The sequence below is a fragment of the Salvia miltiorrhiza genome, chromosome 4, assembly GCF_028751815.1.
Source record: "Salvia miltiorrhiza cultivar Shanhuang (shh) chromosome 4, IMPLAD_Smil_shh, whole genome shotgun sequence".
NCBI classification, from domain to species: domain Eukaryota; kingdom Viridiplantae; phylum Streptophyta; class Magnoliopsida; order Lamiales; family Lamiaceae; genus Salvia; species Salvia miltiorrhiza.
In genome coordinates, this window is record NC_080390.1 from 12,725,564 (window position 1) to 12,740,204 (window position 14,641).

Genomic DNA, 14,641 nt, shown 5'->3' on the forward strand with positions numbered 1-14,641 from the left:
TCAAGCAAAATAAGATGCCCATTCTCTCCTCTAATCCCTTTTTCCACATCAAGGACAACAAAATCAGCCAAAATTCTAATCCCCCTCACAACAACCTCAACATCCTCAACAAGGCCTCGTGGGCTGCTAATAGAGCCGTCAGCTAGCTCTATCTTCATATTCATGCATTTCAGCTCTTTATTACCCAATTTCTCAAAAATATCAAGTGGCATCAAATTGACTGCCGCGCCCAAATCAAGCATTCCCAAAACCTTTTCAACCCCACCTAAGCTAATATCAAAAATAAAGCTACCTGGATCTCCTTGCTTGGGTGGTGGTTGGTCTGGTGCAACAGTGACAGGTGGCAGTGGCTCACTGGGGCATTGGGTAGCCTTGATTGCTTCCACGGTTTTGCTTCTCCATTTCCCCATGGTTATTGGGGCATTTTCCTTGACTACCGCCACGGCATGAGCTTGATGCGGCTGTTTGTCCTGGTTTGGGAACTTTCCAGTTGGCTGTTGTTGCTGCAGCTGATTCAAGGCTCTTGTTAGTTGCCCAACCGTAGTCTCGAAGCGCTTGATGGTAGCACTCTGAGCCTCCATTGCCTGTTTGCTAGCTTGCATGAAAGCTTGCATCTGATCTTTAAATAAAGGGCCTGGAGGTTGGTGCTGCTGAGGTGGGTAGAGCTGCTGCGGCTGCTGGAAATTCCCTTGTTGCATGGGGCACTGCTGTGGGGATAGGTAGAATTGCTGCTGGTTCTGATAACCCATAGGTTGCTGGACTTGACAAAATTGAGAACTCTGCCCATGTCCTTGCATGTGACCTTGGTGTTGCCTACTCGAATACCCTTGTGCAGCAAAGACTTCAACTCCTCCTTCATAGGTACGCTCGCCCATCTTATGACACTCGTTGGTTCCATGGCCATACTCGCCGCATATACCACAACTCTCGACATTAGGCTCACGGGTGCGAGGTGGTTCCACCCTACTCATCTTCAATTGCTGCATCTCTCTCATAATTTCTGCCACCTGCTTCTGCAGCTCATACTGGGGTGCCACTGCATTGGCCTCAGCCTTCCTTCCACTGACTGATTTCTGTTGTGAGCTCTCAGCTAGGGTCTTGAAAATCTCCTTAAGCTCGTCGGCGATCTTCCTAGCGATGTTACCTCCTGCCGTGCTGTCCACCATGAATTGAGTAGTCTGCTGCAACCCGTCATAAAAGAATTGCATCAACATCACAGCAGCCAGCTGATGCTGCGGGCACTGGCGGATAAGTTCTTGAAATCTCTCCCAAGCCTCATGAAAAGGCTCGTCCGCTCTTTGGATGAAATTCATGATTTGAGCTCTGATCCCCTGTGTCTTGTGATTCGGGTAGTACTTCAGCATGAACTTCTCACACGCCTCCTTCCAAGTGGTTATGGAGTTGGGCGGCAGAGATAGCAGCCACGTCCTCGCCCGATCCTTAAGTGCATAAGGGAGGCACTTAAGCTTTAGCTGCTCCTCTGTGAGGTCAAACAGCGGGAAAGTTTGCACTTGGGTGCAGAAGTCTCTGATAAACTGCAGGGCATCTTCATTCGGCAGTCCATAGAAGAGGGGGAGCAGACTTGAATCATTAGGCTTCAGGTTGTAATTCCTGACTGTAGTGGGGAGCACAATAGCTGAGTTCGTGGCCTCTATGACAGGCCGGGTAAAATCCCCCATGCAAAATTCCTGTTAAGACTTTAACTCCCTAGCAACACAACACTCAACAAAACAGATCAAACGCACCGGTGGGAGAAAGAAAATAACCGAGCAAAAATAAAAATAAAATAAACACGGAAAACAAAGTAGCACAACCAAACGCCTAAAGCCTTCCCCGGCAACGGCGCCAAAATTTGACTCAACCCAAAACACCTAAGGGATTGACTCGCAATCGTACGAGGTCGTCCTAGTGTAATAAGCTAACCCAAGTCGTCTCTCAAGGAAGGCTAAACAGGGCTCTGATCATTCTACGCACGGAAAACAGGAAATAACCTAAACACTCTAATCAGAAAGTTGGGTCTGACACACTCTCTCTGGTTAACTAATTCGTAATTAAAATAAAACATATAAATTTATCTAGGCAAAAGATAGGAAGCAGGTAAAGAAAGCAATAAGACAACATAAAGAACTAGGGTTCTAATCTAACAATCTAAAAATCAATAATTAAATCCAAAATCATAAAGCAACAATTATCTAGGCAATGAAAATAAACAAGCATTCAAATCTATGGCAAACATTAATCATGATTTTTCCTACGGAACATGTAAATGAAAAGCGACACAAAATCAATTGAGTATTACTCTAACAAATCAACCAACGATCTAACTATACTAACTAGGCAATAAGATTAACAAAGCATAAATCAATGCTAAATATCATTATCAAAACGTGTTCAATTATCTAGGAAAAGAGCAACCAAGAAAGCTTGTAAAATTCGATAAATCAATAGATAAAACTTATAATTGATTAAAGGAAACGACGATCTAGCGTAATCCGAGAGTTTCTAATGTGTTTCCCCTACCAAAACTCTAAGAAAATACAATAAAAATGGAGCTGGAGGCTGGATGGGTCGAGAATGGGGGCTGAAACCCTAAAAAAATGGGTTTTAAACCCTAAAAAACGTTACTGCCAGATCGCGCAGGCGGCGGCCGCTGCCAGGCACCGCCGCCGCCTATGCCCTTCACAGAATGGGCACGGCAGGCGCCGGCCACTACAATGCGCAACGTTTTTGTTTTGGTCCGTTCTCCCTCGTTTCAAGTCGGATTTTAGATCTGTTTTCGCCTACGAACTCGTATCGAGACGAACTTCGATTCTTTTGCAGAACATTCAACTAAATTCTGACTTTATTTTTGTCCACATATCAATCAATTTGAGCATAAAATCCTGAGACAACAAAATTAGCACAAAAGCTCAAATCAGTCAACTCTTGAGTGAAAAAGACCAAAATAAAAGTCAAAATAACACGTAAACACCCAGAAATTCATCACAAAATAGGGCTAAACACGAAAACCTACCATTTTTTGCCTAGTGTTATTATGTGGATCCCTCTCATCCATATCTCTTCTTTTTTTAGGCCTTCCTGGCATAGCTCTAATCAATGGTGGCTGAACTGGGTAACTGACTCCCTTAGACCACATCTTTTATCCATTTATAGGTTTTAAGCCATATACATATGCTCTTAAATATTTCTCCACAGAATAACATTCATGCACATAATCTGTGGGCTCCTTCTTCATGAAATGCAAGGCTGCCACCATATGTTAACAAGGTATCCCACTTATATCCCACTGCCTACAACTATACGTTCTCTTTCCCAATTGAACTATAAACCTATCATCATAACAAGAGACTTCAAACTTGCCCCCTAGACCAGGATGGACATGACACATTCTTGCTTCATATGTCAATTTATCAACTTTCTTCCTAATGTTTGGGCAAAGCTTTTCAGTAGACCCTGTAACCCTCCCCAACTTTTTGTACTGCCTCTCCCTTAAAGCAATTTTAATGTCCTCTAACATGGTTGTTATATGTTTACCCCTAGCTTTCACAATATATCCATTAAATATGTCAGAGACATTATTATCCACCATATCAGAAACATAGCGAGTAGCCTAGTAGAGACTAATGATCTATAAAACCTGTTATACTCCCTGTTCATAAAGTTAGTGTAGGCTGACTCACTTTCAGATTTCGTCTACTCCATGACAATATCAAACTCAGATATCATGTTGATAGTTAGATGGTCCTTGGTCTGTTCTTTTTTACTGTTATTCCTTTTGTTATCTGGATGTAATCACTTTTGGGCTACATCTATGTATGGTTTTGATCGGTCAGATTCCTTTGTTTTCCTGTGGTTTCTGTTGCGCGTTGTCACTTTTGGGCAGCGTCATGTATGGAATATTTTTTTTTTGATCAGAAAACAGAGAAAATTTTATAAAAAGCGGTACCAGTAGTACCAAGGCAAAGCCTTAAAACATTTTACAGATCATGTCATTGGAGCACCAAGAATCAAGATCAATCTCCTCCCCAACAATATTAAAGATCCTATTCCAACACCACATTTTAATCTTAATCTCTAAAACAAGGTTTTTGCACTCCCATTCTTTGCCTTCGAAATATTTCTCATTTCTCTTCTTCCACCTCATCCAAATCGTTCCCACCCAAATTGCTAAAAGGAGAGCTTTAATCTTCTTTTTGTTCCCCAGATTAATGAACATACCGTAGTGTCCCTCGATACGATTCGGTCGTGCCAAAGGAATGCCCAACCACTTCTGAATTTCGTTCCAAACCTCTTCCATCTTCGGAATTTCGTCATGTATGGAATATTGGTTGATGCGTTATTTACAGGTTAAGGGTATGCCAATTCCCTTAACCCCTCGGGTGTTTGTTAAAAAAAAAAAACAGTTGCCCTAACTGCCCTCCTAAAAAGATTCTTTAATGTTGTTTCCTTGTGTGCTTTCTTCCAGTTACAATATATATGTCTTGCACAATTTCTATGTTCAACAAATGGTGCAAGACATGCCATTACATTTTGTAGCCCCTGCAAGCATAAGAAAATGTAAATACTCATATCAATATAGGCATATAATGTAAAGATTCATATCCAAATTCACATTATGTTGATCAGAAATGAAGCTCATGCCCAGATCATCTGTTACACCCAACTCCTCAAGCAATATCCTTAGAAACCAGGTCCAACACTCTTCATTCTCAGCTTCTACAATTGCCCATGCCAATGGAAACATTTGGTTATTTCCATCTTTAATTAGCAATTGCACACAACAATTGGCCCCCCAAATAGGTCTTCAGAAAGCACCCATCAAGGCTTATAATTTTCCTACAGCCTTCCATGAAACCCTTTCTCAATACACTGAAACCAATGTAAAGTCCCCTGAATATAGAGTAATCCCCTAAGGGAAGCTCAAACCTGCATTCCCTATCCACCATTATCAACTCAGACATGTATGACCTCAGAGAGTTGTAATATTTCTTAATTGATCGACCCCCTTAACAACTCTAGAGCATGAGCCTTAGCCATGTAAAGTCTCCCTAAAGAGGTTGTATAGAGAATCTACTGTTCACATCTAATGCCATTTCTTGAACCTGCATACAGGGTCTTAGCCTAAAAACGTCAATGTATTGTTTTGTTAACCATTTGTGATTTGCCAATTTGTTGAGGTATATCAAAATGACATGCGTGCGCACCAACTATAACCTTAGGAGAAAATGTACATTGCTCTTTAATTAATGACCCATAGCATCTCCATATATCTACACTTTGCTTCAAGTTGGTTTTTGCTCACTCACCTAAACTGAATAGGATAACCCTTTAGTATAGCCCAATGACAAACATGGTTTTCGTACCTCAATTCCACATGATTTGTTGTTATTTTCCTTCATGTTTTGCTTGCGAATGCTTGTGAATACTACAAAAATCATTTTTGTGAAGACTAATCTTGAGCATTTTCATAACATCTGCATCATTTTCTAAATAAAAAAGGCAAGTTTCCTAGGTGCTTTTCAAGCAAGGCAAGCCCAACTGACATAAACTAAATTCACGAACTAATTCGACTAAATCAAAATACTCAAATTAATCTATCCCTATCTGCCATTTTGACAATTGCCTTTCCCCCAATATACATCTTGCTGACCCGACTCTAACAAATTTCCCCCCATGATGTATATAGATTCCCAATTGGTCATTGCATTCAATTCAAAAATAACAAAAAAAAAAAAATCAGATTTTTCACATTTTTCACCCATTTAATAAAAAAGAAAGTAGACTTCCCTAATAGAGCTCAAAAAACCCAAATTCGTACAATTCAAATCAATTTATATGACAATCCTAGGAATTAATGGACAAAATTGAACAAAAAACACAAATAAATAAGGCCTACATGTCTGCCATTGAAGCTACAGTTATTCCTCGATTTGGGACCACCCACCATATTCTCGACAGTCAATGAAGCGAAAGCTGGGACCATTTCAAATAAACAAGACTATTGTAGTAGCTTTTGACCTTCAATTTGAGGTGAAAATGGCGCAAACCCTAAAATTTGCAGTTGTAAATATGAGAATACCCTAATGTTTGTGGCTTTAATTCGAGATTATAAGACAAACGATGATGTTCCTCAACAAAACGTTGTAGTTTAGACGACCACTATCAAAATGACGTCGTTTTGGTATTTCCACGTGGCATCTTCAACGACACGCGTGGCATACACGTGGTATGTTAAGTATTGACATGTGTTACATACGCGTGGCATCTTCAACAACTCGTTAGCTTTTCGACTGTCGGACTTCAATTTTAAGAGAAAATTGAAACACATGCAAAGTTCATGATTAAAATTATAAATTTCAAAGCGTGCAGAATGGAAAAGCGACTAAAGTTCGTGTATTTTGGTGCAATTAATCCTTCTTAATTTGATATGCATATTAAATATTTTATAATTAGCCAAACTTCATCATTTTAGAAACAAATAAAACAAAAAATGAGAAGATAAAAGAAAGAAAATAAAGAGAAAAAATATTCTTTACAAATAAATCTTCAATTTTATTACAACTATAAAATTGTCACTTAATTTTAAAATTGGTTTCAAATTGAAAATTGCCTTTTGAATAGTATATTATAGATTATAGATAGGTGTAATTAGGGATGTCAATCCAGCCCGAAACCCGTGGGCTGGCCCGATTAACCCGCCAATCCGAGAGGGTTAAAGTTGAAAATTTTCAACCTGATAAAAATTACAACCCGACTAGCCCGTAACTGAATAGCCCGACACCTGATAGGGTCGGCCCGACTAACCCGATGGGCTAGCCCGAAACCCGAATACTTAACATAAAATATTTAGATATAAAAATTAAAAAATGATAAAATATTATAAAGTCTCATCATTTCACTTCTCTGTATTTTTAATACATTATTTAACATAAAATATTTAGAGAACACGTATGAATTTGCTGTGTAAATGTATGAATTGCGAAAAGTAATTTTTTTGCTACTTATGGGATTCGAACTCGGGATCATGAATTCATCCAACAAGGTGATGAATCAAGCGTAGATCTTGATGATCTAAGGGCTAAAAATAGTTCCTATTTTATATTATAAAAGATGTGTTTATTTTAGCTCACCCATATATATATATAACAAAACACCCAAGGGTGAGGGGTTAGGTAGACCCCCAATCAGTAAATAAATCAAATCAACTAGTATCTCATATATAGCACTATCCAAAATGTTGCATCTTTATATTTTTATTATGTAAGTTGATGTTGAAATTTTACTTATTTATGCGTGTATTTATTTATTACATATATAATATTTCAAGAGAAATATATTAGTTAATTTTTTAAAAAATAAAACTTTGAGTTCGACTATCCTGATGGACTGGCCCGAAACCCAAACATTTAGGGTTAGGGTTGAAAGTTTCTAACCCGATTTTTTTTCAATCCAATTAATCCGCACCCGAATAACCCGTAGTTCGATAAGGCTAGCACGAAACCCGATGAATTGGCCATATCCCTAAGTGTAATTAATATTCATACGAGTACATAAAACTTTCCAGTTAACTTATATGTGTAAATGTGAATATATGATTTTTGTATATAATGATAAAATATTATTTATGGTTCGTGAAGGGCATTTAGTTGGAATGAATCTAAAATAGTAAGTGCAATCATTTTGTCTTGGGATTAAAGACAGATGAAAATTACGTGTTACAAAATTCCAATCTTGGTTTAACTTTATTAAATGCTAATAATTGACAAATACCACCCTAATTGTTTGTGGTTCAAAATTAGGTACAGTATAATGTCATACACAGGACATTCACAATCATGATGATCCATTGCATGCCTACTCCGTTAGAGTCTCAAAAATCAAAATCTCTCTTATTTATTTATTTATTTATTAATTTATTTTATATTAGCTCCCTTGAATTATCGTACTATATATGTTTTTACTAAGATGAAAAAGAAAGCAATAAATAGTTATAATAAAATATAATATAATTTATTTTTTGCATATACTTTGTAGTTATAATTTTTGAAGAGATCAAAATTTAAATATATGCATGCATCATAAATTGTAAGATTCTTCAAAAAAAAAATTGCTTATAAAAAATATAAGAAAGAGGTAATTTTAGTTTATAGTCGGAACTTTTAGCAAATTTTAGTTTGTAATTTTAATTTTGATTATTAATGTATAACACAAACTTTGAAAAATTGTTTAACTATGACTACAATTCACTACAAAAAAGTTTCTATTTAGTGACATGAGGCTTTGAATATTAGTTATATAACTAATATTCATGTCATAAAAATTAGTAGCGTTTGAAAGTGTAACTATTAGTGATTAGCTACATCATCATATCTCACTAATTTTTATGACATACATAATAGCTACCAAGTCTCATGTCATTAATGAAATATTTTTTGTAGTGGTTACACAAAAATCGGGACAATAATTATTTTTTGCTGAAATACCTGAAACGATAATCAATCACCACAAAATAATAAAATAATGTAAAACTAAAGTAGATTTCTAATAGTGGATAATCCATCATCGTCGAACCACTGGTGTAGTTGGAATCGTGTATAAACCTAGTGCAACGACGAACTACTAACCCTTAAAAATCCCTTTAATGTAGATCTTATGCTATGATTTTATGACGATTAACCGTTATTTCGGGTGTAATTTTGACAAAGAATAATTATTGTTATAGTTTCAATGTGAGTATGACCATAGTTATATAATTTCTGAAAAATCAAATTATAAAAGAAATAAAATTAAAATTAAGATTATAATTGAAATTCTTTGAAAGTTTAACCTGTAAACTATAATTAATTAATCTTAAAAAAATAGTTACATAGGGAAAAAGGAGCGGGTGTGGCCCCATTGAAAGAATAGGAGATAATTGGTTGGTCGGTCCCATAAAAAACCGAGTGTGAGAGGCCGATTTTTCAACAAATTAATCTTTCTTCAATTATTTACTAGAAAAAGGTTTCGACAAAATCAACCGAATCTGAAAATGACACATCCAGTTTATTTATTTGTGAAGGCAGTAAAACATTCGTTTCAATGTCACTTTCCCATTACATTTACGTAATTTTGAAGATAAATTATAAATTATTTTTTTTAACAATCCAGCTGCACGAGTAGTAAAATTTGTGATTTAAACATTATCCATGAGTTAGAGAATCTCATAAAATTTTACTAGGTCGAGTTTTATTGTCGGGGTTTTTTTTTTTTCATCTTTTATTTTATTTTATTTTATTTATTTTATGAAATTATTAACTTTTTCATGTTCCTTACACAAATATAATTTGATTATTAGCTAGGTAAAATAATTTGAAGGAGATGTTATGTGCATCCCAACTTGGTCTAAAGGATTCTAGAAAACGCGCATTTTGACTTGAGAGAGAGAGTTTTCTGGGCAAGTTCTAATGAGGCCTAATCCTCAATCTACGTCTCTGTGTGTATTCGATGTATTTCTTTTAAAGTTTTTCTTTTTTTTTTAATAAAATTTTATTTCAGCAACAGACTTGAGAGAGAGAGAGAGATACTTCACTTAATTTTCAATTTGTAGTAGGTTTTTGATAATATAAGTTCAGCGATTTATGTACTCCATTCGTCCACAAAAAAATAGTCTAATTTTGCCATTTTGGGATGTCGACAAAAATTAATCTATTTTTACTTTTGAAAATTTTCTATCACATGGTGGACTCATTCCTTTACTCACAATACAATTAATTATTATTATTAGTACTATCTTTTAAGTGGGACCATCTCTCCACTTACAATAAACTAAATCATTTTTATTAAAACTCGTGTCATTCCCTTTTAGGACTATTTTTGGTGGACAGAGAGAGTATAAAAATTACCAAAATAAACGGATTGAAATCTAAGGACATGAGATTATGAATTTGAGCATTTCAATTCTTACCTGATTTGTTTTTTAATTTATGATATGGCAAATATTTCAAATTGTTAACTTAGTCTCAAGATATTGGAATCATGTGATTGGTTTGTGAAGTACTTAAAAAAATATCACTCATTTATTCTAATTTAGGTCCTTGTCCATCAACATACTAAGATTCTCCACTTTTACAATGTTCACATAGAGAAAATTACAAAATATTCCTCACATACATATACCTCTATATCCCCCCCCCCCACACACACACACATATATATATATATATATATATATATATATATATATATATATTACCGCGTTTATGTATATGTACTGATATATATAGCCTCATGATGTAGTGTACATTGATGTTTTATGAACTATCAAGACCCTTTTCATTACTCTACCTTTCTTACTAAGAAAAATTAGGCATGATGTAGTAAGATAGAAGGCTATGTGTTGACTTTGTCAATTAGGTAATATGAATCTAAATTACATGCAAATAAGAATAACTAATTCTCCCCTAAAATATTCTCTAATAAAAAATTCTCCCCTAAAATAGAAGAAGAAATAACCAATTCTCACGTTACATGGTTGGATGTTTTACTTAGACATGAAGTTGCCACTTAATATATATCCTAATGCATGACCGGCTCTCGCTATCGTGGGTGTAATTATTTGTTAAATAAAGTAATCCAATTAACTTGCATGTAGGTTGACTTGGACCAAGAAAAAAGGCTAGCAAAAAAAAAGAACACCAACTCTTAATTTGCCTCTTCGTCCACTACTATAAGCCTATATAAATATGTGAAGCATTCCTATTTGTTATAACACAACAACTCGAAATATAAAAGTCTCTTATTCTTGATCATGGCCATTCTAGTATTCAAATATTCGATTGTTCTCCTTCTTATAGGAGTGAGCAATGCTCAACTATCTTCCAATTTCTATGCTTCAACATGCCCTAATCTCCTCTCGATTATTCGAACGGCCGTAAACTCTGCAGTTCAGAGCGACTCTCGCATGGGGGCTTCATTGCTTCGTCTCCATTTCCACGACTGCTTCGTCGCAGTATGTTCATTCTTCACTATCTCAATATTTAGATATATAGCTATAGTTTTTCACCGTGATTTTAATGCATCCTTACATGGTATTTGTTACTATATGATCGTGACAAGACAAATCAAATATCTTCAACACCGACTTTTGAACTAATCTCATAAAAAAAACATGCTACGTGCATGCATAATAATTAAAATGAAATATCCATAATGATTTCACATTCCATTGGGTTCCTAACTTTTCACACACACACAATCACTATTAGAAAATTGATTTGAGGTGGAAGTGAATTTGAATAGGGGTGCGATGCATCGGTGTTACTGGACGACACCGCGAATTTCACCGGGGAGAAGACCGCCGGTCCAAACAACAACTCGTTGAGAGGATTCGAGGTGATCGACAACATCAAGACTCAAGTGGAGGCCGCCTGCCCGGGAATCGTGTCGTGCGCCGATATCCTGACCGTAGCTGCCCGTGATGGCGTTGTAGCTGTAAGTAAACCATATGAATTAGTATTAGTAAAGATAACTAGTAAATCTTACACTAATTTTAATTATCTTACTATAATTACAATTGTCACATCATGGTGGGCACGTTATGCATGCCCACGGTGGGTAAGTGATCGGTTCTGTTCCCAAGAATACATATAGTGATACTAACATATTTGGTGTTATTTAATAAAGCTGAGTGGGCCGAGTTGGGCTATAGCACTTGGCAGAAGGGATTCAACCACCGCAAGTTTGAGCAATGCAAATGCCCAAATTCCCGGCCCAGGCCTTAACCTCAACGCCCTCATCACTGCTTTCTCTAACAAAGGCTTCAATGCTAGGGAAATGGTTGCCCTCTCAGGTAAATTCATGCTACATCTCATCAAATTATCCTCGCCTAGGGCCCAGGCCAAAATGAGGCCCCAATTTTTTTATTTTTATTACTATATGGGAAACAAGATTTTTTAGTCACACATTGGGCCCCATTAATCAATAAATAAAAATACATACAAGTTCAAAGGCTCCAATCCTCTTTCATTAAAAAAACTGCCCACAAGCACACAATAGTATTCAATTAAAAGGGTCATTTTTTCTCATTTCGCCTAGGACCCGTGAAATCTCCGGAACGGGGTATAAAAAGAGAGTAGGGTTCAAGTAAAAACCACTAGTAAAATATATATAATAACAGAGAATCATTTTTAGCATTTCAATAATCAACATCTTCTGTGGTTATATCTTGATGGATGAAGCGCCAAAATAGCAAAATAAGGTGAGAGAGAGAGAGAGAGAGAGAGAGAGAGAGAGAGAGAGAGAGTATTAAAATAGTGATTTTCATTAAAAAAAATAGTCATAAAGATAAAAACAATAAAAAAAATTAGTAAATTTTTGAATAAAAGTACCGTTTTATCCTTAATTGACAAATTCAAGACTAAATTCACAATTAAGAATAAATTTTGTTGTGAATTGCTATTAAATAAGGCAATTCACCACCAAATTTATTTTTGGTTGTGAATTGTACTACTTAAAAAGTTATTCACAACTAAACTTATTCTTGATCGTACGTGAATTAAGGAGTGACATAGTAGTAAAACTAACAATTTTTAATTTACTTTCAAATTCGTGGCTAAGTTTATCTTTACTATCTTAAAGTGACTATGTTATTAATTAGTCCACTCTATATATATGGAGTGGTTCAAAAGAGTATATTGTATAAAATATAAACTATTTTCAGTTAGATAAATTCATAACTTTGTTGAATGAATTTGTAGTACAAGATTCAAATTTAATAGGTGACAAAATTTTCATTTTTCACAATAAATCTAATTTGTATTATAACCACTCCTTCTAGATACCTATATTTAAAAACTTGATTGAACTATTGAAACTAGGGCGTATGTATAACATCTAACGTAGCATCTACCGAACCTAGGGTCGCACACAATAGGTCAGGCAAGGTGCACGACGTTCCGGAACAGGATCTACAACGAGGCCAACATAAATGCGACGTTCGCAGCCACGACGAGGGGCAATTGCCCGAGGAGCGGCGGCGACAACACGTTGTCGCCGTTGGACGTGGCCAGCCCAACGACATTCAACAACGACTACTATCAGAACCTGATTGGGCAGAGGGGGTTGCTCCACTCCGATCAACAACTCTTCAACAACGGATCCACCGACGCTCAAGTCAGAGCCTACACCACCAATTCCGCCTCCTTCTTCAACGACTTTGCCGCCGCCATGGTGAAGATGTCCAACCTCAGCCCGCTTACCGGCGCCAACGGACAAATCAGGAGGAACTGCAGAAGGACCAACTAGTTAAATATTTCATTTTGTGTTATTTCTTATATGACATGATTTTGTTGTTTGAGGGTTTTTGTCTTGTTCAAGTGTTGTTATAAGATTGCTTGTTTTTTTTTTTTTTTTCCTAATTTAAAAAGATGATCAATAATGACTCTTTTATTTTCCTTCGTGATTACTCTAATCCTCAAAATAATTGTTGAAGAAGGACAAGCATTTTATCAATGAGTTGGACTTAATTGTCTAAAATTGTTGGTTAGTTGTAAAATCTGTGTTCAGTTTTGATTACCTCATTTAAAAAAAAATTGTTGAGCTTATTAGTTTATAGCGTTTAATTGTTAGTAGAAACTACCAATGATGAGTAGTAGCTAAAGAATATATAGTAAGAGAGTGTTTGGCGAGTTTGTGATCTCTTTAAAATAGTTTATAAGATCTTTTAAAATATATGATAAAATAAATTTTTAAGTAGTTTATAGGCTATAAAAATAACTCTAATAACTTATAAGTTATCAAAAATATAAGTTTTTCTATCTCAATTTAATTTGGGTTATTGTCGCTTAAATACACGAAATTCACCATTTTGGTTTTCCCACAAACTTTGAAAGTTGTCAAAAAAATACACGAATTTTGCACATTTTATTTTTTTTCCACGAACCTTAGAGAATTATCAAAAAATACACGAACTTTGGCTCATTTTGTTTTGGGATTATAGCAAAAAAATACACGAACTTTGGAAAAAGTTGCAATTTTCACCTGAACTTTCAATTAAGCCAAAAAAAAAATATATGAATTTATATTTTTGTTGCAATTTTCACCTGAGTTTGACTTTCGGCGAAATTAGAGCTTAGTTGACAATCGAAAATTCACATGATGTTGGTCTAACTTCTGATGATGAAGAGGATTTAGAAGCTCAGAGCTCTAACAAGGAAAAAATTAATAAATTTGACTTAATTTCGACTGTCAATTAAGCTCTAATTTAGTTGAAAGTCAAAATTACGTAAAAATTGCAACAAAAATATAAATTCATTTATTTTTTGGCTTAATTAAAAGTTCAGGTAAAAATTGTAATTTTTTTCAAAGCCCCTTTTGTTTTTTCTCACAAAATATATTGTTATAGAAAAATGATTCAAATAATTATTTTATAATTAACTAGCTAGCTTAAATAATTTAATTAATGATAGATGCTAATTATTCATAGGCGACATGATTTTTTTTAATTTTAAAATATATTACGTAATCAAAACGACACTGTTTTGAAAAAAATAAAAATAAAAGAATTATTTGAATAATTTTTTATAACAATTTATTTCGTGGAAAAAAACAAAATGAGCCAAATTTTGTGTATTTTTTGATAATTTTCAAAATTCGCGGGAAGAGA

General features: G+C 35.2%; 1 protein-coding gene across 1 annotated transcript; it reads left to right on the forward strand.

Moving 5' to 3' along the window:
* Window positions 1–10,577: 10,577 nt before the first annotated feature.
* LOC131022774 (cationic peroxidase 1-like) lies at window positions 10,578–13,441 on the forward strand. The gene is made up of 4 exons (XM_057952297.1): window positions 10,578–10,987; window positions 11,278–11,469; window positions 11,662–11,827; window positions 12,896–13,441. The coding sequence occupies exons 1-4, from the start codon at window positions 10,787–10,789 to the stop codon at window positions 13,279–13,281; spliced, it is 945 nt and encodes a 314-aa protein (XP_057808280.1). The 5' UTR covers window positions 10,578–10,786; the 3' UTR covers window positions 13,282–13,441.
* Window positions 13,442–14,641: the final 1,200 nt, after the last annotated feature.